At 35.5% G+C, this 21,504-nt stretch overlaps 1 protein-coding gene across 4 annotated transcripts in view; it reads left to right on the top strand.

Moving 5' to 3' along the window:
* The window catches only part of SMC6 (structural maintenance of chromosomes 6), a 74,760-nt gene that overhangs the window by 32,503 nt on the left and 20,753 nt on the right, over positions 1-21,504 (top strand). For all 4 annotated transcript variants that reach the window (XM_074341695.1, XM_074341694.1, XM_074341693.1 and 1 more), the window contains exons 16-22: positions 5,700-5,814; positions 7,037-7,197; positions 11,470-11,605; positions 12,501-12,581; positions 13,675-13,845; positions 18,689-18,826; positions 19,846-19,991. In XM_074341695.1, coding sequence (XP_074197796.1) covers positions 5,700-5,814; positions 7,037-7,197; positions 11,470-11,605; positions 12,501-12,581; positions 13,675-13,845; positions 18,689-18,826; positions 19,846-19,991 — 948 coding nt within the window. The remainder of the gene's footprint in view (positions 1-5,699; positions 5,815-7,036; positions 7,198-11,469; positions 11,606-12,500; positions 12,582-13,674; positions 13,846-18,688; positions 18,827-19,845; positions 19,992-21,504) is intronic.

Here is a 21,504-nt window from a genome sequence, read left to right as displayed (position 1 = left end):
GACTGTTTTCTTTGATGACCCTAATAGACCATCTCAAGGGTATCATACCCACACGGGCCTCTTTGCTAGCTGCTGGCTAACCAATCACTTTACTTTTAAAAAGTTACGTGTATATGTATTCCTATTCCCAGACAACGTTTTAAATTTTCTTTTCTCTCTCACCTCCATTTTTTTCTGATAAATCCTATTTTTGCTTTTTTCAATTAAGTCTAGTGACGTGTGCCCTGTATTTGAATAAATTTGTATGCAGACACTACACCGGCACTCATTTATTCTCTGTCAGCTTCAATAAAATTCCATCACAAGATGCAGAAGTCGTTCAGATGAGGGAGCAATTAAATGTTAGTAGATAGGTTAGAGAAGAAATCAAAGAAGAGAGAATAAGTGATCAGTCTTCTAATTGATGGGTTTGTTAAGTGGTGGAAAGGGTTAATTGCCTTCTAGGCAAATAGAACTCTGTGTGAAATGTGTATGGAGATACGGTGTCATAAGTTAATTCTGCAAAAAATACCATTTGCATTATTGATAGGAAGGAAAATATTAAAAGATGTTTAGGACAAAATCAATAAAACCTGTTACTTGAATGTAAAAGAAGGAAGAATTGAGATTAAGAGCTAGATTTCTGGCTGGAGTGACTAATTAATAGATGTGCCATCAATTAATTTAGGAGACGTGTAAGAAGAAAAGTGGGTCTGTCAAAGGTAGGTAAGTCTTGTTTTGGAATTATTGATTTTGAGCTTTTAGGCTAGAAATAAGTATTTGGGGATTAGAAGTGTAGTGTTTTCTCTCACTGCATGAGAATTCGAACTTATGTTAATTTCTAGTTTTGATCCCAGGTTTCTGAAAATGTGATAAAACTGGAATTTCTATTGTGCTGCCAGACAACATCGCTTATGGTATAAACGACCCCTGACAAATTAGTTGCACCTGGACTAGGAGAATTCTAAACACCTAGTGGGATTGCCAGTGTGGTGACATGTCATTGGGCATTTCCCTATGAGGACCTTGAAAATTGTGAGGTGGTTATGAGAGATCCTGACATCTGTGTAGAATGTATCCTCCCTCCTGCCCCTGGGCCTTTGGGGGCCCAGAACAGTAGTTCCAGACAGCTACATACATGGTCTGCTCTACATGAACTGCTGCGTGGTTGCCCATGAGTCCTGGCACTGCCCTGCTGGCATGTTGTTTCCCAGCCATTGTATTCATCTCTTAGCAGTATACTGAGTGTGACTAATAGTATCCTGTGAGGGGTGCAAAGGTGAGCTAACTTTGTACAGTGTAATGTCACTTTTCTTGGAAGTAGGTGGATGTATGTGTTGAGAACGAGGTCCTCAAGGAGCAGGGTAAGAGGTTTGGGAGAATGAGAGAGGAAGCTAACCCAAAGTCCCTTAAGATTCAAACACCTAGTGGCTGCTGGAGTTTTCACTAATAATGTTGGGTTTTTCGAATAAATTTGAGTGGAGAATGTATACTGTCGGATTAATACTGCATTAAAATTTTTTAGAGAGGGTGGGTATCACAGAAGAAGAGGAGGGAAGCAATTGAGGAAGTGCTATTGGGAAAGTATTTAGCAGTTGGCCATGGGTTTTAGGCTAGGTGAGGAAGAAGGTGAGGACTGGGAGAAAATCTGTAGTTCGACGTTGGTCAATTAGAGAGTGGATTTACCAGGCATGATAAGGCTGGAAGGGTGCCAGGTTGTGGTGGAATAGGAAGTTAGGGTGTACTGGGAGCAGGTCTGGGGGATGACAAAGTCCACGTCATTTGGCTGTAAGAGGAGGTTGAAGTGAAAGTTGTGAGGAAGTTGGATACTAATCCTTTTGACTATTGACAGGATATTGACAAGTCTTGGGTCAACTTTTGCAACATTTTAAAGGAGTGATTTTTTTTGTGAAGAATTTTATCAGTATAAATTGTTTCAGATGCTAAATTTAAAAATTTGGGCATTTTATTTTAATGTAGAAAAAGAAAAGTGAAACACTAGTAGACTTACAATGAATCAGATATATTAGACTTAAGAAGATAACCTCAACCAAGGTACGTAGGAAAGTGCCTCAGTTTCTGGGAGACAGTGGGGAAATGTAGTTTTCCTTCCTATCAAGATGGCCTTGTTTCCTGACTTTGTAGGAAGCAGAGGCCACTGAACTCCTCAGCCTACTGTTGCCCGCCACTCACCGTGTCTGCATTTGTACTTTTTGCTGCATCTCAACACAAGAGATACTCTTTCTTGCTAAGGCTATTCTGCTTTTGCTCTGAATTGCATACTTTCTTGCCTGATTCATGAACCATTTCTTTAATTATTTTGACTCAACTCTCTAAACTTTCCTACTCCATTGACTTCTTACCCCTTTTAACATCCTAGGTCACTGATCTGTCTCTCCCATCTTAAAATCAAACTCCTCCCAGAGTAACTGTGCATTCACTTCTTGACCCACTGCTCTCTGGCCCCTGAAATATTCATTATGTTCTCCAGTTATTTCTTTGTTGCCAAATACGATAGATACACATGTCTATTTTTGTTTATTTGTTTACCGTCTCTTAGGTATTAGATACTGTTAAACACACCTTCCTTGAGACCTTGTGCTCCTTGGTTACTGTGACGCTGCTTTCCTTGTTCTCCTGCCTCTCAGATGTTCTCAGCCTGTTCTGTAGGCCTTGCTCTGTCTCCCGCTCCTTTCATTCTGGTTCTCACAGCTCTGTTGTTGGTTTGTTGTCACTTCTTAAAAAGGCCCGAAATCTTAAACATGTTTTTCTCTGTATTTAATATGATTGTGGTATTTTTCCCTTTTACTTGGCTTTAGAAATTACGTTTTTATTAAAGATTTCTTTGAAGCTTAATGAGGACCATCGAATCAGTCTGTCCTGTGATACCTCTTACCAGTGAGGCTCATCGTGCTTGCCTGGAGTTTGACACTGCAGTTTTCCTGTGTCCCTCCCTTCCGCTTTAGGCTTTCTGCTTTATGTTGTTTGGTGAGCCTGTTTCATACGGTCCTTTCCTCGTCTCACTACTGGTATGTCATTGCTTCTATTCTTTTCTACTTTTAGTTCCCCTAGGCTGATCTTATGGCATCTCTCAGCATGCAACTAATTGTAATATAAACCAATATGAAGTACATCCCAGGGAAGTTGAGCAAGAGAAGGGGTGGCCGACGTGGCGCTTTGGAGCAGGCTCATCTAGCAGGTGCCTGCTCGGGAATAGGTGCTCCTTCCCAGCACGGAAACCTGCGCTTTCCGTGGACTGGCCAGAGGCTGCGTTTCACCACAGTCTCCTGCCACGTACCCTCCCTCTTAGACTCTCGTTCCCTCTCCCCTCGCCCCTCACTCCCTACTTTGTTTCACTGATACCGCTTGACATTTCTAGAGCACCCACCTGCTCTTCTTTCCTATCTTTGTTATTACTTCCACTTGGACTCTATCCTAAGGTAACTATCCTATTTCTCTGCCTCCTTTTACAGGAGAAACTCCTCAGAAGAATTTTCTATGTCTCTCATTTCTCTCTTCCCCTTCTTTCTTGAACCTCCTTCACCCCATACCAAAGCAGCTCTTGTCAGGGCACCAGCGAGCCTTGCTGGGCTTGGTCCTGCCGTCTTCCTTCCTTACTGCTCGCTCATTTGACCCTGTTGATCATTTCGTTCTTCCCCTAACACTTTTTCTCTTGATCCTTAGGACCTCCCTCTTCTGGTCTTCCCAGATCTCAAGATGTTCTTTTTTTAATGTCTGGCTTATTCCTTCTCACTTGGGGACCTTTCATGTCAATGTTCCAGACCTCTTCTCATGTGCACCTGCTCCCAGCACTGAGTCCCCGGGTGAGCTCATCCAGTTTCATAGCTTTAAGAGTAGTCCATACACTGATGATGACCAGACTGTATTTCTAGTGGGGCTCTTTCCTCTGAGCTTCTGAATCATACATCCAGTTTGTATTTCCCACTTTGATGTCCAATAGACATTTCAGATTTAGCATATCTAAAAGCCAAATTTCTGATATCCACCCTGAAACCTGCTCTTCCTGTGGTCTTCTTCATCTCCATTTTTCAGTTGCTCAAGCCAAAACCTCAGCCATCCTTGCCTTCTTTCAGCCATTCCACATCCTATTGGCTGTACTTTAGAATATGGATCCAGGATCTAAACCCTTCTGCAGTGACCACCCTGCTTCAAGCCATTCACATGCCTCAAGCGAGTATTGCAAAGGCTGATCTTCCTGCTTGTGGTTCCCTTCCGCCCACACTCTCAGTATCCCAGCCAGAGTGAGGTCAGATCATGTCATTCCTCTGCTCAAAGTGCCCTGTACGTTCCCATCCTCTTTAGGCCTTGCTGCAACCTCTCAAGCCCACGTGACGTGTCCTCTTGTCATCTCTCTTGTCTTTGTCTCCAGACGTGCCCCCTGCACTGCTCATCCACCACAGCAACCGGCCTCCTAGCTTCTCCAGCAACCCTTTCCAGGGCCTTTCCAAGTGCTGTTCCCTGGGCTTTTCAGGATGTAGATGTGACTGTCCCATTTCCTCAGATGTCTGCTAATTGTCACCTTAGTAAGGCTTTTCCTGACCTTTTTTTCTGTGAAAAAGCACTGTATGCCCCCTTTTCTTGATTTCTGTCTCCCTTCAATAGAATGTAAGCTCCATGGGGAGAAAGATATTATCTGTTTGTTCCCTGCTGTCTCCTCATCCTCTAGAGAGTATCTGGCACATAGCAGGTGCTCAGTCAGTACATGCTGAATTAATGAATGAATAGGTGTAAAACATATATATACAAAGATACTTCTCTTTGTTTTGGAATTCTAGAACTAAGCACTAAGAATGCCTTTGCCATTTCCCCTTTAGCCAGTCATTGCTTCTGCACCTACTGTTTTTGGTATGTGCATGCTTCAGTGCTACGTATTATAGCTCAGATGCTAAAATTATTTAGTTGAAAGATTGTCTCTTTAGGGAGCCCAAATTACAATTCGTAAGAATATCTTCTCATATTTCTTCTGCGTTGATAACAAACTTAGTTTTCCTTATCTCAGTGAGAAAATTGTTTAGCTATTTAAAAATGTGTTTTAATTAGTTGCCTTTGATGTTTATGTATGATAGCAGTATAAGATTTAAAGAAATTATAATTATTAATTATAATGAGCAATAAGACTTAATGATTAAGAATCTGGGTTCTAGAGCTGAGCTGCCTGGTTTAAGTCGTAGCCTGACCACTTAGCTAGCTTTATGACATTGGGGAACTTATTAAACTCTCTGAAGCTTCCTCATCTAAAAAAAAATGAAGAGAATAATATTATCTATCTCATATAGTATCATGAGGGTTAAATGAGCTAATATAATATCCACAGGGGATTGATTCCAGGACCCTCTGTGGATGCTCAAGTCCCGTGGTCGGCCCTCTGTAGCCACAGTTCCACACCTCCTGATTCAAACAGCCGTGGATACTGCACTGCACACCGTATTCATTGAAAAAGAATCTGTGTATAAGTGAATCCATGCAGTTTACACCCGTGTTGTTCAAGACTCAACTATATTCATATGTTTAGAGCAGTGCCTAGTGCATGTAGTATTAAATAAATGTTTGCTAATAAAATAAAATATCCTATTACAGATGTTTTCAAGTGTTATCACTTATTTCCCATGTTTTGTTATTGTCTCTCATCTCCTCACCCATTTAAAAAAATATATAATTAAAGTTTGGTAAGTTAACCCGCATGTATTTTTGTCTCCTAGAGCTGCTTATCATCCAGAGTTCCCCACGGTTCTGACAGCTTTAGAAATAGATAATGCAGTTGTGGCAAATAGCCTGATTGACATGAGAGGCATAGAGACAGTGCTGCTGATCAAAGTAAGACCAGATGCTTGCTGTATTTTGTTTTTAATTTCCTAAACTGTGGTTGGTTATACAAATTCCTATTCTGCTTCTGTATCATAGCGTTGTTGATGGTTCACTGTAGAACTTTCACCTCATAGGAAAACCTGTAGACTAATACAGAGCTGGTTGGTTTGTGCATTTACTGCCCCAGGGAACTTTATAACTTTTGGCTATTCTTCATAAAATAATGACACAATATATGTTATTCTTTTGGTGCGTGATGATCAAAGTTTTTTTTTGTTCATTCTTTGACTACCAAATCCAGTTTTTATTTCCCCTTACAGATACCATGCATTATTACATTCTGATTTTTAAACAAGTACTTTACTTGATATTTTATGAATTATTTTTCTTAAAACTTCGAGCTCTGTAAAAATAAGTCAAGTGTTTATTCTTCATCAGCGTATGTATTTCTGTGTACTTGTTGGATGTGATCACCAATATTGTGTTTCAGCTATTGGCATAAATTTGCTAAGAAAGGACAAGGAAATTCAAAACCAATGTGTAATTAATGTAAACAGAGTCTGCTTCTCTCATGAATAGGAACTGAGAGGCTTGTGCACATGTATGTTGCAGGTTCCTGTTGTAATTATCTGTGAACTTAGCCCTCTGTGTTTTAGACAGATACCTGAAAGAAAATAGTGAAGTCCTTTTGTAATGGTCTGTCCTAAAGGAGGTTGATTAGACCTCAGTTAAGCCTGATCCCCTTTTTACTTCCTTTTGGAAGTAAAACATTAAATATTTCCAGGCTTTCCCTACGTAATTCAGTATACTAATCTTATTGAAATCAGCTATTCACTCACATCTTTTCTAGGGTGTAAAAGTCATTTAGAAAAAATACAATTTCATTTTTCTACGAAAAATAAGATTTCTAAAGTAAATATTTCCATGTGAAAATGTACTTAAAATAATTTTTAGTTTTAAATATACAGCAATATTAGAATTTAAAAATAAAATATATCAGTTTGTTACAAAACATTGTTTCCTATTTTAAAGACTCTTAATAGTTTAGTCCTTTAAATCTTGAAAGTTGTTTTTTAAATTTTTAAATTTATCTTCATGAAAATTATTTCATTTGAATGTTTAAATAAAACTGCTTGAATCTTAAAGTAGTGATAGGTAACATTTTGAAATTGTATACAGCAGAAATGCTTTGGCATAATTTAAACATCTATTTTCCCCTCTCTTCTTTCAGAATAATTCTGTAGCTCGTGCAGTAATGCAGTCCCAAAAGCCACCCAGGAATTGTAAAGAAGCTTTTACTGCTGATGGTGATCAAGTGTTCGAACGGCGTTATTATTCCTCTGAATATACAAGACCTAAGTTTCTAAGCAAAGATGTGGATTCGGAAATTAGGTTGGTGTTCAGTGTAGCTTTACTGTATCATTCCCACTCCTTCTTTGGGTTTCATTTCCTTTCATATTACTCTATTAACAGTTGTGTCAGTGAGTAATACGGAGTAATCTGTTTGGGCTTAATTGGTCATTTAGCTGGATGTGGAATTCTAGATTGACACTTATTTTCCGTCATCACTTTAACAGCAGTATTCTGGGCTTGAGCAGCTGGTCTGCACATTGCTTATTACCAGTCTGCAAGGAGGGCAGGAGCTTAACTCAGAGTGTGAATCAGCTGCATCACTGTCCCGTTGTTCAGTTTTGCTGGATTTTCTCAGCAAGAGTGCAAGTGTGCTGCTTTACATTCCGGCTGAAGGTCCTTGTTACGTCTCTGACTGGTGCTTTGAGTTGTTCTGTTCTAGAAGAAAAAGCAGTCGGTACCATTAGAACACATGCCTATGCAAATAAAGCTGCTGGAGGAGACAGTGAGAAGCTGAATGAAAGACTGAGTGTACTGAATGAGATTCCAAAGCATGCAGAAATAATTTTTGGTACCAAAAAGACATGATTTTCCCAACTGAACATGTCAGTTGAGGAATTGATGGGATGGATGGAACTAAATTAATGATCTAGAAGACCTCAATTAGAAGACCTTAGAACTTAAGTAAAAGAACTAAGAAAACTGAGTAAAAGTGAAAGTATTCTAAATGGCTTGTATATGTTGGGGGAAATGAATTTTGTTGAAGTAGATATCTGGCTTTTAAATTATATTAGTTATTTTTGTGTTACTATGAGAGTAGCATAAAGGCAAATTGACATAATGTTTATTGGAAAGTGTAGTAAGTTTTTTTTTAGCAACAGAAAACTGTTGAATGACTAGCAGCTTGCTGTTAAGGCTCTCAGCACACATTTTAAATTGACACTGAGTCTTTGTAATAGAATGAATGAAAGTCCATAAACATTTGAATGCACTTGTATAAAAGAGACCTGTAAAGTGATAAATTTTTGTCCACTGTGCCGTAACACTTAAATCAGCCCTTTGGGTAAGACTAAATTATATAGTACTCAAGCAAACATGAATGCAGATTTACAGCATTATCATGGTGGTGTTATTCTGTGCAGTTCACACTTTTTCTTTCAACAGAACATGTGTTGTGCATCTGTGTCCCAAATCTTTAGGAAAATATGACACATTCTTAGAAGAGGTTGTAAGTGTATCAGCAGCAAATCGGGATCCCTGATTTCTAGCATTTTAGTAGTAAGGGTTTAATACTTACTTTTGAAGTTGATAATTGGCTTCATTTTTAGCTAAAAATATTTGCGTCAATGTGTAGTGGACAGAGCTTTGTTTTAAAAGTCAGGTGAACGTTGTTTTTTTAAAAAAAATTGCCTCCAACATTGATAAACTTTATTGATTGAAAATATACTAAGTTCTGATGTTATTTAAATGATATTTTGAAAATCGGTTTTGACTTGAACCAGTATGATAGTTGTCTGATATTTGGAAGTTTAAAAGAATTTATTGGCATTTTTTAAATACAGAAAAATATAAATTAGAAAACAAAACTAGCTCATAATCTTATCTCTCCACAGTCCCTATTGACATTTTAGAAATAATTAAAAGCAATATATGCATATAGTGAGAAAATTCAAACAGTACAGAAAGGTATGCAATGAAAAGTGATACCCTTTGCTCCCATCCCTCTTTCAAAAGTAAGGTAATAGCTTAACAGCTTCTTATATCTATTTCCAGAACAGTGTATAGACTTGTACCATATATATATGATTTTTTAAAATTGAGATATAACTCATATGCCATAAAATACACTCTGTTTTAAAGTGTACAATTTAGAGATTTTTGTGCAACCATAACTGTTAATCTAATTCCACCACATTTTTGTCACACCAGAAGGAAAACGCATCCCCATTAGCTGTTACTCTCTCATTCCTCCCCGCCTCCAACCCCTGGCAGCTGCTGATCTACTTTTGGGTTAGTCTTTATGGATTAGTCTATTCTGGATATTTTCATATAAATGGAATCATATAATATGCAGCCTTCTCTGTCCAGCTTCTTCCACTTAGTATGTTTTCAAGGTTCATCCATAATTGTGTTGTGTATAAGTATCCACATGGTATCTTTGTCTTGCTTTTTGTCTCAGTATTGTATCTTGGAGATCGTTCCATATCAGCACATTCACAGCTGCCTAAACCATAATTTACCTGACCCTGTTCATGGATGTAGGTGTTGTCTGCTGTTTTCTCCTGTTACAGCAGTGCTGCACTGAGAACACATGTATATCCTGTCATACTTTTCAAAGGATGTACGTAGCTTAAATTCTAAATGGTAAAAATGCTGAGTCAAAGGATCTGTGAATTTTAAAATCATTTAATAGCTGTTGCCAAATGACTCATTGTTTTATTAACATACAATTTATGGCCCAGTTTTAAATACTTAATAAAATTAAACAATTGTTAATATTTTTAATATTTACTATTACATGAGCCTTAATATTTATTAAATAAGTTAATATTTAAATTTTATTTTATTATATAAGTTGATCACTTTCACAGTTTCATGGGAAAGAGTGGCTTCTTCATAAACAACAAATATCAGTGAGTACCTCCTATGCCAGGCACTGATCTAGGCACAGTATACAGCAGGAAACAAAGTATACAAACTCCTCTGTCTTGGAGCTTATATTAACAAGGTGGAGGTGGACTATAAACCAGTACTAACTAGGTCAAGCGCTGTGGGGGCGCACAGCACAGTGAGGGCTACGGAGTGAGGGGTGAACTATTAGGACAGGCTTTTCGGAGAACGTGTATCCATCCCACACAGACAGTTCACACCTACTGAGCTCAGTTTTAATACATACTTCCTGAAGTAGCAAACGTTCTTTCTCCATGTAAAATTTAATCAAATACTAAGGAGGAAAACTACATGAAAATGTGTAAGAGTGCAGTCTACTCAGCAAAAAGGAAGCTGTAAACTTTAGCCATTTTGTTCATTTAAATTATGTTGATTGCTTAAATGTATTCTAAATATTAGAAAATAATCTAATAACAGCATATTGTTTGTACTCATTTTGGTCTTTATTTTTAGTTTAGGCTCTAGATTTCAAAGTTTGTTTGCCTGGTTAAATTTTTTTTGTTGAGCAAAATTGCTGTTTGTCAATAAAGATATCGATTTATACATCATAAAATGAATGTTTCTTATTAAATCCCAAGGAGCCATCCTAAGTTTTTGCATCTGGCCCCATTTTTACCAGAAATACCACAATTACTCTCTTCTTTTTCTCATTTTATCATTTGTTTCTCATTCATTCAGCTAACATTTATTGCTTTTTTAAAAAATTTTGGAAATTCTACAAGGTAAGCACAGTTATAGTAGTTCATCAAATTTAAGGTGCACTATTATTTTATATACTAGTAAAAAAGAAAAAAATGCTGCTAGTTGAAGCATGAACTGGAAGATGATTTCAGAATTCAGACATGTTAAAATGTGGAAAAATACACATCTTAGTAGAAACTCTGGCATACGCTCTTCATCAGAGAAGACTTGTTCTTAACCGCCCAGGTGGTTCTCTTCCACCAGGCACGCAGTTTGGGAGACCGTTGTGTGTGGATCAGTGCAGCAGGAAGAGGTCACTGCTCAAGACGGGTGCCTCTGCGGGCTTGCAGACCCTTTATGGCTCTGTACCTGCTGACCTTACCCGCCACCTCTTTTCTTTGTCTTCTCTTTCACTCCCCACACACTCAGCGTTTATTCATCACAGTAAATGTTGAGCTGTCAGTTTTGTTTGTTTTCACTACTCAATGCCTTCATGTATTTCTTCCCATTTTTTCCTCTAACTGGTCCAGCTGGTAAAAACTTTGGAGAACACAAGTCAGTTGTCACCCCCAGACTCACTTTTATGTTGCCATAGTACTGTGGACACGTAGTACAGTGTCCTGTTTACATTTTAATGTTGCAGTTTATTTCCTTTTTGTCTGATGCCTTTATGTCTTAATTCTTTTGCTTCCTCTCTCTATCACTGTGCACAATGCCTGCCATACACAGATCATATCATAAATACTTATTAATGAAATAAGTAAAATTTGATTCCAGTTTAGAAGATATTTTTTGAAATCTATATTTTCATGTTATGAATTACTTGGTAGGAATAGAGAACTAGTTTAACTGAATAGGGTTTTGTATATGAGCTATTATAAAAGGCCTTTCTTTGTAAACATCTAAATATTTGTAATATTCAGTAGATTTAAAGTACTTTTTAATCCTGTGTTTTCTACTAAGTGACTTGGAGAATGAGGTTGAAAATAAGAAAGCCCAGATATTAAATCTTCAGCATCATTTGTCTGCCCTTGAAAAGGATATGAAACGCAATGAAGAATTTCTTAGAAGATGCGAACTGCATTATAAAGAGTTAAAGGTAAAAAAACATCATTTTGTTTTCTTAACTATCACTTCCAAGTTATTTCTAAGGTCTTACCATTCATTTAGTTAGATGAGTAGTTCTCAGATTTCTGGGCCTCAATCACCTTTATAGTCTTAAAAGAGCTTTCATTTATGTGGGTTTTAGCTATCTATCAATATTTACATTGTTAAAAATTAAAGCAAAATTTAAGACTATTTGTTAATTCATTTGAAAATAGTAACAAATATGTGTTAACATAAGTAATAGTTTTATGAAAAATAATTAATTTTCTAAAACCAAAAGTATTTAGTAAAAAAGATTGACATTTTAATATTTTTGTAAATCCCTAATATCTGGTTTAGTATAATTCAACTGAACTGTCATAGCAGCTTCTACAATCAGTCCATTGCTGTATTACACATCATAGCTATAAAGCTCCTGTACACTTGTAAAAAAATTGATAGTAAAAATTGTTTAAAAAAATAATGTCTTAGTGTTTTTATGAAAATAATTTTGACCTTATGAACCCTCTGAACGAGTCTCAGAGACACTCAGGAGATACTGGGATTAGACTTTAAGAACCACTGGAGTAATCTTTCCATAAGTTGAGGCTGGATGCTTCGGGAAAATATTTTCCCTGTTAACTCAATGTTGTCCTCATTTTAAGTGCTAAGATGGAGTACTGACATCTGTTTTGCATGGGAATGGATTAGCAATAAAGGTGACCAAAGAAGACTTTTTACAGAACTTCGTTTCGTTCATTTAATACTTACGTGTTTCTTTCATTAACTATGGAATCCTTCTGTAACATAAAATAGTAGAACTTTGTCAGTTAATACTTTCTTTCCAGGGTTTTTGTTATTGATTTATTTTTATGTTACTAAAATCTAAATACTTTTTTTTCCAAAAGATGAAAATAAGAAAAAGTATTTCTGAAATCCGGGAACTTGAGAATATAGAAGAACACCAATCTGTAGATATTGCAACCTTGGTAAGATTCTTCTCAATTTAAATGCAGTATTAAAGGACAAAACCATCACTTAGGTTAAGAGTATGTACTCTCAACTTTTTTAGAAAACCCTTTTACTTGGGGCTACTTTTTATGATTACTGTCTCCATTACAAATAAGATAGAAACTACCTGGTGTATGGCCTTCAAGTTCCTTAATATTTTGTACATAGAACTTGCACGCATAATAACTGGTTTTGTCTTCAACTGCATGAAATAGAACTATCAAAGCTGAATTTGTGTGTCTCAACAGTGCCCTTTCAAAACAAACTACCTAGCATAGTATTTTTCAGAATTAGTATCAATGTAAGTGATGTCTTTCACTCAGTTGTAGTCGATCTCTGCATTGTTTTCCTTTTTCAAGGGTAATGGTTTTAATTTGCCACATATTTGTTACTCTGTTTTAATTTCCTCTAGGCGTCTTTTTATGACATTCAGCTTAGCTTCCTGAGTTATGATAAGTAATGAATTAGATAGATTGCAGAGTCTTGTTAAAATGAATAAATATTTACCAATTGTCTGCTGTGTACCAGGCCCCATGTTAAATGCTGGGGATACAACAGTGAACAAAACAGACTGAGTCCCTGCAGCGATGGGCTTTACTCCAGTGAGAATTTGTGTTCATTTTTTTTCTTAGTAATCCGGTTTTCCACTTGGTGTTTTCTGTTTTAATTCCTTTTATTGATAGACTAACTTTCTTAAGGGTATGGACTGTGTCTTGTTTATTTTTGTCTACTCAGCATCTAACACATTGTCTGGCACAAGACACATATTTATACACTATATTTTGAAAGAAAACGTGAGTAGATAGAATAAAAGTTACCCTTTTGAGGATGACCTCAAGCACAATATGGTTTGTCTTCTAAATGTAGTCCTTTCTTGTTTTTGAACCTGTTTTCTTCTACTTCCTAATTTACTATTAAGAGTTCAAAAATATCCTGATGTTCTTTGTATTTGTCTTTATCTGATTTGCTTGTAGCCTGTAGTTTCTCCTCTTCCAGAATTGTTTGTACTGTTTTTCTATTTGGTAACGTAAGTATTTTAATTGATTCTTTATGCTCTGTAAATGTTACCAGGAAGATGAAGCTCAGGAAAATAAGATCAAAATGAAAATGGTTGAGAAAAATATGGAACAACAAAAAGAAAACATGGAACATCTTGAAAGTCTGAAAATAGAAGCGGAAAACAAGTATGATGCAATTAAACAGAAAATTAATCAGCTATCAGAGCTGGCAGACCCACTTAAGGTATATATTGTTACTCTGCTATATATATTTTTTCTGTTTTAGTTTGATATCTGCAGTATACTTGCTAGATATTACCCAACAGAATTTATGGTTAAATGTAAATATAATTATATAAAAACTAGGATGTAAAACCATTTTCATCATTAGATCAATTAGACTTAAACAGTTCTGCTCACGCCTTTAAGGAGAATAAATTTCCAAATTTCTGTCCCCACAGAAGATTACAGCTTTTGTTCCCTTTTTATTTTGTGGGATTTTTTTCTTCTTCTTTTAGAACCAGGGGCAGAGATATCTTGTCTGTCTATATGATTTCTTTGCTTGCCTGTTCTGTTGTCCTGCCCACCTTTCCTCAGTAGCTTAAGTAGTTGATATAAAAACCAATTTGAAATGAAGTGCTACCCAGTTTCTGTTTATTAACAAATTTCCATTGTATTCCAGTCTGAATTCAGTTGGCTTTTTTTTTTAAGCATATGCTTTTTAAAACCAAATCTAAGGAAATAAAATTATTTAATAATTAAATTCTGTAAATTTTACCATTTTGAATAGCTTTGTTATCAGTAGCTTATTATCATTTTCATTTTGTGAGTAGTTCAATTATTCTCAAAACTTCAAATTTTGTTTATAAGACACTGAGAAGAGTCAATAGTATGTTTTAAGAGGAGAGAGTTTATGTTGATGATATAACCCCCGTTTTCAGCAGGAAAATTACCCCCTTTGAATCAAAATGTGTTTAGGTATTTTAGAAGTTTAAAAGAATTTGTGTGTATATGAACTTTACTGTAATTGTCTCCACTGACGATTTTAGAAAACATAATTTGTCAAAGGAAGTTAGAAGAGGAGCTGCATAGAATCAACTTTTCCCTGTTTATGGTGGCCTCTCTGTAGTTGCTTTACATAGAGCTGTGATTCCTGCCTGCTGTTGTAACGCAGGGTGGTTTAGTTTTTTTCCATTTGAGATAAGAATAAAAAATGGGAAGATAGACTGATAAATTAACTGTTTAAGAGGAATATAAAACTTTAATAATAAAGTTGTGAGGAAGGAAAAAGTATTAAAGATAGTGTTGAAAAAGACAAGAAAGTCATTAATACAGGAATTAGAATTAAAAAGACAAAAGTCCAAGATAAAAAAGAGGTCAAAATTAGTTTTTAAAAGAAAATAGAATAAGAAGGAATAAAATAAATATGAAAATCGTCCAGAATAGGAAAGGTAGAATTCAAAAGGCAGGAATTTTTTAAACAAAGGTAAGATAAAAGAAGTGTTTAAATGGGTGAAGAATTGAGCAGGGCAACTTAAAATCAAAATGATGAAGTATGCTTAAACAATATAGAAAAAGAAATAATTGGTACCGAAATTATCCCAGATAACTTAAAATTAATAAGAAAAAATGAAAAATAAGCTATGTTCTGTTCTTTAGGGACCTCTAGGCTAAAGCAACTCCTTGAATTTTGGGAGTCCATAAATAAGTTCAAGAGCAAAAGATATGGGCAGAAAAGGCAGTAGAAATTCTTGATCTCTCTTTGCCTTGGTTGCAAGTAAGTGAAAGCTAGGAGGCAAGTCCTTCAGTAAACCTGCGTGCAGTCAGCCTATAGCCACAGGGTTTTCCTTTGCAATATCACATCCTGCTAGCCATCAGTAACAAAAGGACCAAGAAGATTTGGCTGACAAAATAATTTAATCCCTCAGAAACTGTCATCATGATGTATTAGCAGCTTCTAGGTATAATCTGTTCGCTGTCAGGACATTTGTTCATTTGTGTCAGAGGGGTAGTGAGGAGTGGAGCACTCTGTTCAAATATGCAGTCCCTGAAATCTTGGCGTAGGGAATATTTTTCTCACTTTGGATAGTTTATTTTGATTTACACTGCAAACTTAATGCTTTAGTTGCAAGTTAAATTTTCTGTACAGAGAGCGTGGCGAATGTCAAGTCTACGGTGATAGCTGGTCAGCATTATTGGAATAGGAGGGCCTCTCAGTTTCTGATAGAGATGATGTTTATTTGGATTGAGGCTGAATGTACTCTTGCAAATTCCAAGATCTAATGATTTACAGTTTTTTAAAACCTCATAATTGATGTAGGACTGTATGAAGCAAGTAGCTATAATATATATTGTAGCAATTTATTCAGTGTTGTTGAGTAAACTAAAATTGGTTATTTAGTCATCAAAGAGAATAAAAATTTTGAATGATTCTGTCTCTTCTAGCATCTCAGCCTATTTTTTTTTAAAGGCTGTACTTTCTTAAAGGTTAGAAACTACAGATTTAGGGTTACATCAGAGTTTAATTTTATATCTTACCTGTTCTAGTCCTCACCCCAAAACCACGATGAATGTCACTAAGTGGCTTTTAATTTCTCTAGGTCTCTGTTTCACCATCAACAAAGTGAAATTAAAGGAAATACTCCCTTGGTTCCTTTTTAGTTTTAAATTTGATGGTACCTAGTACATAAATATATTAAATATATAAGGACAAATCAAAAGCCATGATAAATATGGAGAAAAGGACATTAACACCTACAGTTCTTTTCATCCAATTTTATATCAAGTCTTTCCCTTTCTAAAGTTGCTAGGAGAAAAGATTAACCAGTATAAATGTGTCCTGATATAATTGACCCTTTAGCTCCACAAAGCTGATTTGATTCCCTAAAGCAAACTTGGGCATATTTATTTTGAAGGTTTCTACCAAAAATGATTAGAAAATTTAGTGTTCAACCATTCTGTTTTCATACATTATTCCAATTTCTAATCATAGTATCTCCTACTACATGAATTGCACCCATTTTCTTTTATTTTCTTCAAAGTAAAGGAGCAGGTTATCTCCATCCTCCATATAACAATGTTTTTATTTTTAATAGAACTGTTACAAAAGCTGTATATTATCAAGCGTCTACCATGGATATAGTTGTTTTTGGCAGTACGAACAAGATGCAGTAAATTGTATTCTTAGGTCAGGAAATAGCCTAAATCTTCTCTGTTATATGAGGTAAATACTAGGAAGTTTTAGATACTTCACATGTTCTTTCTCTTCTCTTGGGATATCTTCAAATCTTCTGTCTTTCTTGATGCGGCTGTTTTGGTTTGTGTTGGGTTTTGTTTTTAACTGTGACTGGCTTCTTCCGTTTAGCATGGTGTTTTCAGGATTCATCCATGTTCTAATATGTATCTGTAGTTCATTCCTTGTATTGCCACACGTCATTCATCGGTTAATGGCCATTTGGGTACTGCTGCTATGAAAATTGGTGTACAAGTTTTTGAGCAGAGACGTGTTCATTTCTCTTGGGTAGAAACCCTGGAGTGGAATTGCTGCACTACATGCTTACGTTTTGAACTGTTTTCCAAAGTGACTGCACCATTTTACATTCCAACAGTGTTTGAGTGTCCCAGCTTCTCCACATCTTGCCAACACTTATTATTGTATGCCTTTCTTCTTTTAACCATCCTGTTGTGTGTGAAGTCGTATCTCATTGTGGTTTTAATTTGCATTTTTCTTATGTCTAATACTGTTGAGCAGATTTTCATGCTTTTATAGGTCATTTGTGTATCTTTGGAGAAATGTCTATTCAGATCTTTGCCCTTTTTTTCACTTATGTGTCTTTATTGTTGACTTTTGAGTTCTTTATATATTCTGGACATATATTTATTAATGTTTTTGGTGCTATTATAAACATTACAGATTTTTGATTCTTTTTTTTTTTCAATTATTCCTACTATACAGAAATATTACTGATTTTTGTATTGGCCTAGTAGCCAGTGACCTTTCTTAACTCACATTAATTTAAAAGCTTTTTCTCTGGAATTTATTTATACACAGTCATCGCCCCTTTAAATATGGTTTTACAAAACTTCCTGTCCAATCTTTATACTTTTTATTTCCTTTACTTATTTTAATTGAACTATCCAGGACCTCCAATAAATGTTAAACAGAAGCAATGGGACTACACATCCTTGCCTTGTACTTAACAAGAAAGCATTTGATATTTCGTCTTAAAGTACTGGTTAATGGTTAGCTGCTGTTTGTTCTTGTTTATATTTCCTCTTTTCATTTCTTTCTTTTGGGATTAGACAAGTAATTTTTAGTGTTCCTTTTTTAAATCTCCTCTACTAGTTTGTTTAGCTACAACTCTTGTTTTGTTTTTCCAGGGGTTGCTGTGCGTTACAATACGCATCTTTACCTTATAGTCTACTACTGTTTATTTTTAAAGTGATCTTGAAATAGCTTCATTACAATTATATTTTGTGCTCAAAATTGTGAAGTTAAACCTCCAGAACTGATGACCAAATAAGGCAGTGTTAAATTTCTTTGCAACCTTTCTTTCTCCATCCTGACTCACCTGTTTTTAAAACCAGGTTTCCTCTGTTGGGTACCTCTATTGTAGCTAGTACTTGGCGGGAGGGTATAGCTCACTGGTAGAGTGCGTGCTTAGCATGCGCAAGGTCCTGAGTTCAATCCCCAGCCAGTACCTCCATTCAAACAAACAAACAAACCTAATTACCTTCCCCCCTCAAAAAAAAAAAAAAAACCCGGTATAACATCCAACACTTGGATTGTTTTAAGTCTTTTCAGGCTAACGTGGCTTCCCATGAAACCACCTTGTTTACCAAAATAAAGGTGAAAGCACCATAACATATGAGACTTCATGTAAGAAGCAGAACATGATAATGTGATGTCTTATTTTGGGGAACTCCTCGCTTCTGTTCAGACACACGTGGATGTGAGCTCTAACACTTGCCTCTTCAGGCAGCATAATCCTATCTACTTTATTGAGTGGTCCGTTAGTTTGTATCTGTGCTGATAATTTTTTAAAGCAGTCTTTTCTGTATAGATTATTTTGCTTTTATTTAAACAGGATGAATTAAACCTTGCTGATTCTGAAGTGGATAACCAAAAACGAGGGAAACGGCATTATGAAGACAAGCAAAAGGAGCACCTGGATACTTTAAATAAAAAGAAACGAGAACTAGATATGAAAGAAAAAGAACTAGAGGTTACCCATCACTTTCTTTAATGTTTTGTTTACAACCTTAGTCATGATGATTAAAGTGTGTTTTCCTTCACGTCCTGTTTCCAAACATAAGCAAGTTGTCTGATGAGTATCTGTTCTGTATGGAATAACACCCGTCTTGGGGAATCAACAGAGGAAAAGGCTGAGGGACTCTCTGAGTATGGGGACTTCATAGACTGACAGAAGGGGGACTTTAGGCCAGACTGCAGCAGTCCTGCCTCTGAGTGGTTTGGAACATGGCACTTACTCCTTCCTCTAAAATAGCTCCTTAAATGCCCAGCTTGGCAAGTGCATAGTAGCTTTATGTCAGAAAAAGGCACGCCTGCCTCTGAGTGACTTGGGTGTGAGCTGGGCGGGAATTCAGCTGCTACTTACTGGATAACCCTTGTTGACAACTGTTAAGTAGCAGCTCTGTTTCTAGAGGAGAGTAAGTTGAAAGCAACCTTGGCCTAACCTAGAAGAGATGGATTCCAGCTTTGTTTTTACATGTCTTAGGAAAATTATTTAAACTCTGTAATCTATTGCCTTACTTGCTTAAGACTTATTTTATAAAAATTGTGAATATAAGTACTATGTGTAGAAGTGCTTTGAGGTTTTTAATATTTTACAAACATGAGGGGCTTTTTGTTTGTGTTTTCAGTACTATGTGGTGTTTAGAATCCATCCTAAAACACACAGAAAGCTATGCCTGACCTCAGCACTCTGGGTGCCAAACTTTTCATAACTGCTCCTTGAAATTTGTTTCATTAGGAAGTTATGGAGCTCTTACAAATTATTAAAGTTATGTGTACTAATGCAATTTTCTCTTGAAGATTTATGACATCTCTTGGGCTGTATTCTCAATATAAAGCTTAGAGAAATAACATTGACATTAAATGGAATTAAAATACATTTCTTAAACATAAGTTCAGAATTTTACTTTGCATATTTTGGCACAAATAGTACATACAGTGAATTGTTACCTCAAAGAAGAGTTTAAAGTTAAGCATCTGTTATCTTAGGAGAAAATGTCACAAGCAAGACAGATCTGCCCAGAGCGGATAGAAGTGAAAAAATCTGCATCAATTCTGGACAAAGAAATTAATAGATTAAGACAAAAGATACAGGCAGAACATGCTAGTCACGGAGATCGTGAGGAAATAATGAGGTAAGTGATTGCTAGCTTTTGTCTTTATGATATTACCCATGAATATTATTGAGACAAAAAATGTTTTATAAATCTCAAATTTGGGTAGAGTGTTGCTATGGCATATAGTTATAGTTAAACTAGTCTTTCATAAGTGTGTTAGTAATAATAAACTTTTCCTTCGGAATTATTACAGAACTTACTATGGAATGATGTTTTAACATAAATGCCATTTTTATACCTGTATGATTCATATAGACACAAGAATATTCAGCTTCACAAGTAATCAAAGAAATGCAAATCAAAACAATTAGAAGCTGTTTTCATATGCGTCAAGATGAGAAAAATACATACTTCATGTCAATGAGATTTCAGTGAAATGGATATGTTTATATTATTCATGAAAATGAAAGTTCTAGTTTAGTTAGAACATGTTTATGAAGCAAGAATACCTTGGTTTGAATTGGCAATTTTATTACCTACTAAAGTAATTCTGGAAAGTTATCTAACCTCTGAACCTTAAATTTCTCATCTATAAAATAGGTGTAATTACAGTACTTACCTTATAGAGTTGTTACGAGTTGTTACGAAGATTACATGACATAACCCATATAAACAGAATAGATTGGATACATAACATGTTAGATGTTATTAGTCTTTCTGAAAAGCTTTAAGGCAGTTTATGTTAAACACCTTTACAAATTTTAATTTGGCCAAGTAATTTTGTTGTTATAATCCAAAATGAGAAAAACAGTTTGTACTTGGGTATGTTTATTACAGCGTGTTTTTAAATTGACCCAGTAGTTGATTTACAATATTATATTAGTTTCAGATGTACAACATAGTGATTCAAAATTGTCATAGATTATACAGTATGGTTATAGAACATTGGCTGTATGTCCTGTGCTGTACAGTACATCCTTGTAGCTTTAGTTTATACATAATAGTTTGTATAACTGAAAAATTAAAAATTGTGTACAACTAGAACATAATGATTGAATTGTAGTAGAAAATTATAGCTATTAAATTTTATGAAGTTTTTTAATATTAAAAAAGGCAGGGAACAGGAGTGATCTCAATTCTAATTTCAAAAAGATTGGGGAGAAAGGGTAAGAAAAATAATAACAAGTTTTTCTTTAAAATAGGCCATGTTTTAAAAATACAGTGTAAAATGGCAGTGTGTGATTATCTTAGATTCTTTTTGCTGATGGATATATTTCCTTTAAAAAAAAGAATATACTTCAGTGTAATATTATTTTGCATTTCACTTACATTGAATGTAGTTAACATCTTTCCATGTCTTAGGGACCGTTTATTTATATTTCTTTTAATGTGAATACTTTTGATGTGAGGAATGTGTTTTGTCTTTTTTCAAATGGCTACTTAGCCATTTGAAAGGTTATTTGTCCTCTGATTGTTTCCGTAAGAATGGCCATATGATAATTTTTTTTTGTATTTTTGCAAGTTCAAAATTATTTGTCTCTAGCTTTTGAGTTGGAAAGGTAGTTAAGCCTCCGACAAAATCCTTTTCCTC

The sequence above is a fragment of the Camelus bactrianus genome, chromosome 15 (assembly GCF_048773025.1).
Source record: "Camelus bactrianus isolate YW-2024 breed Bactrian camel chromosome 15, ASM4877302v1, whole genome shotgun sequence".
Lineage (NCBI taxonomy): Eukaryota > Metazoa > Chordata > Mammalia > Artiodactyla > Camelidae > Camelus > Camelus bactrianus.
Note: the sequence above shows the minus strand (reverse complement) of the source record. Positions and strands in the feature narration are given on the sequence as shown.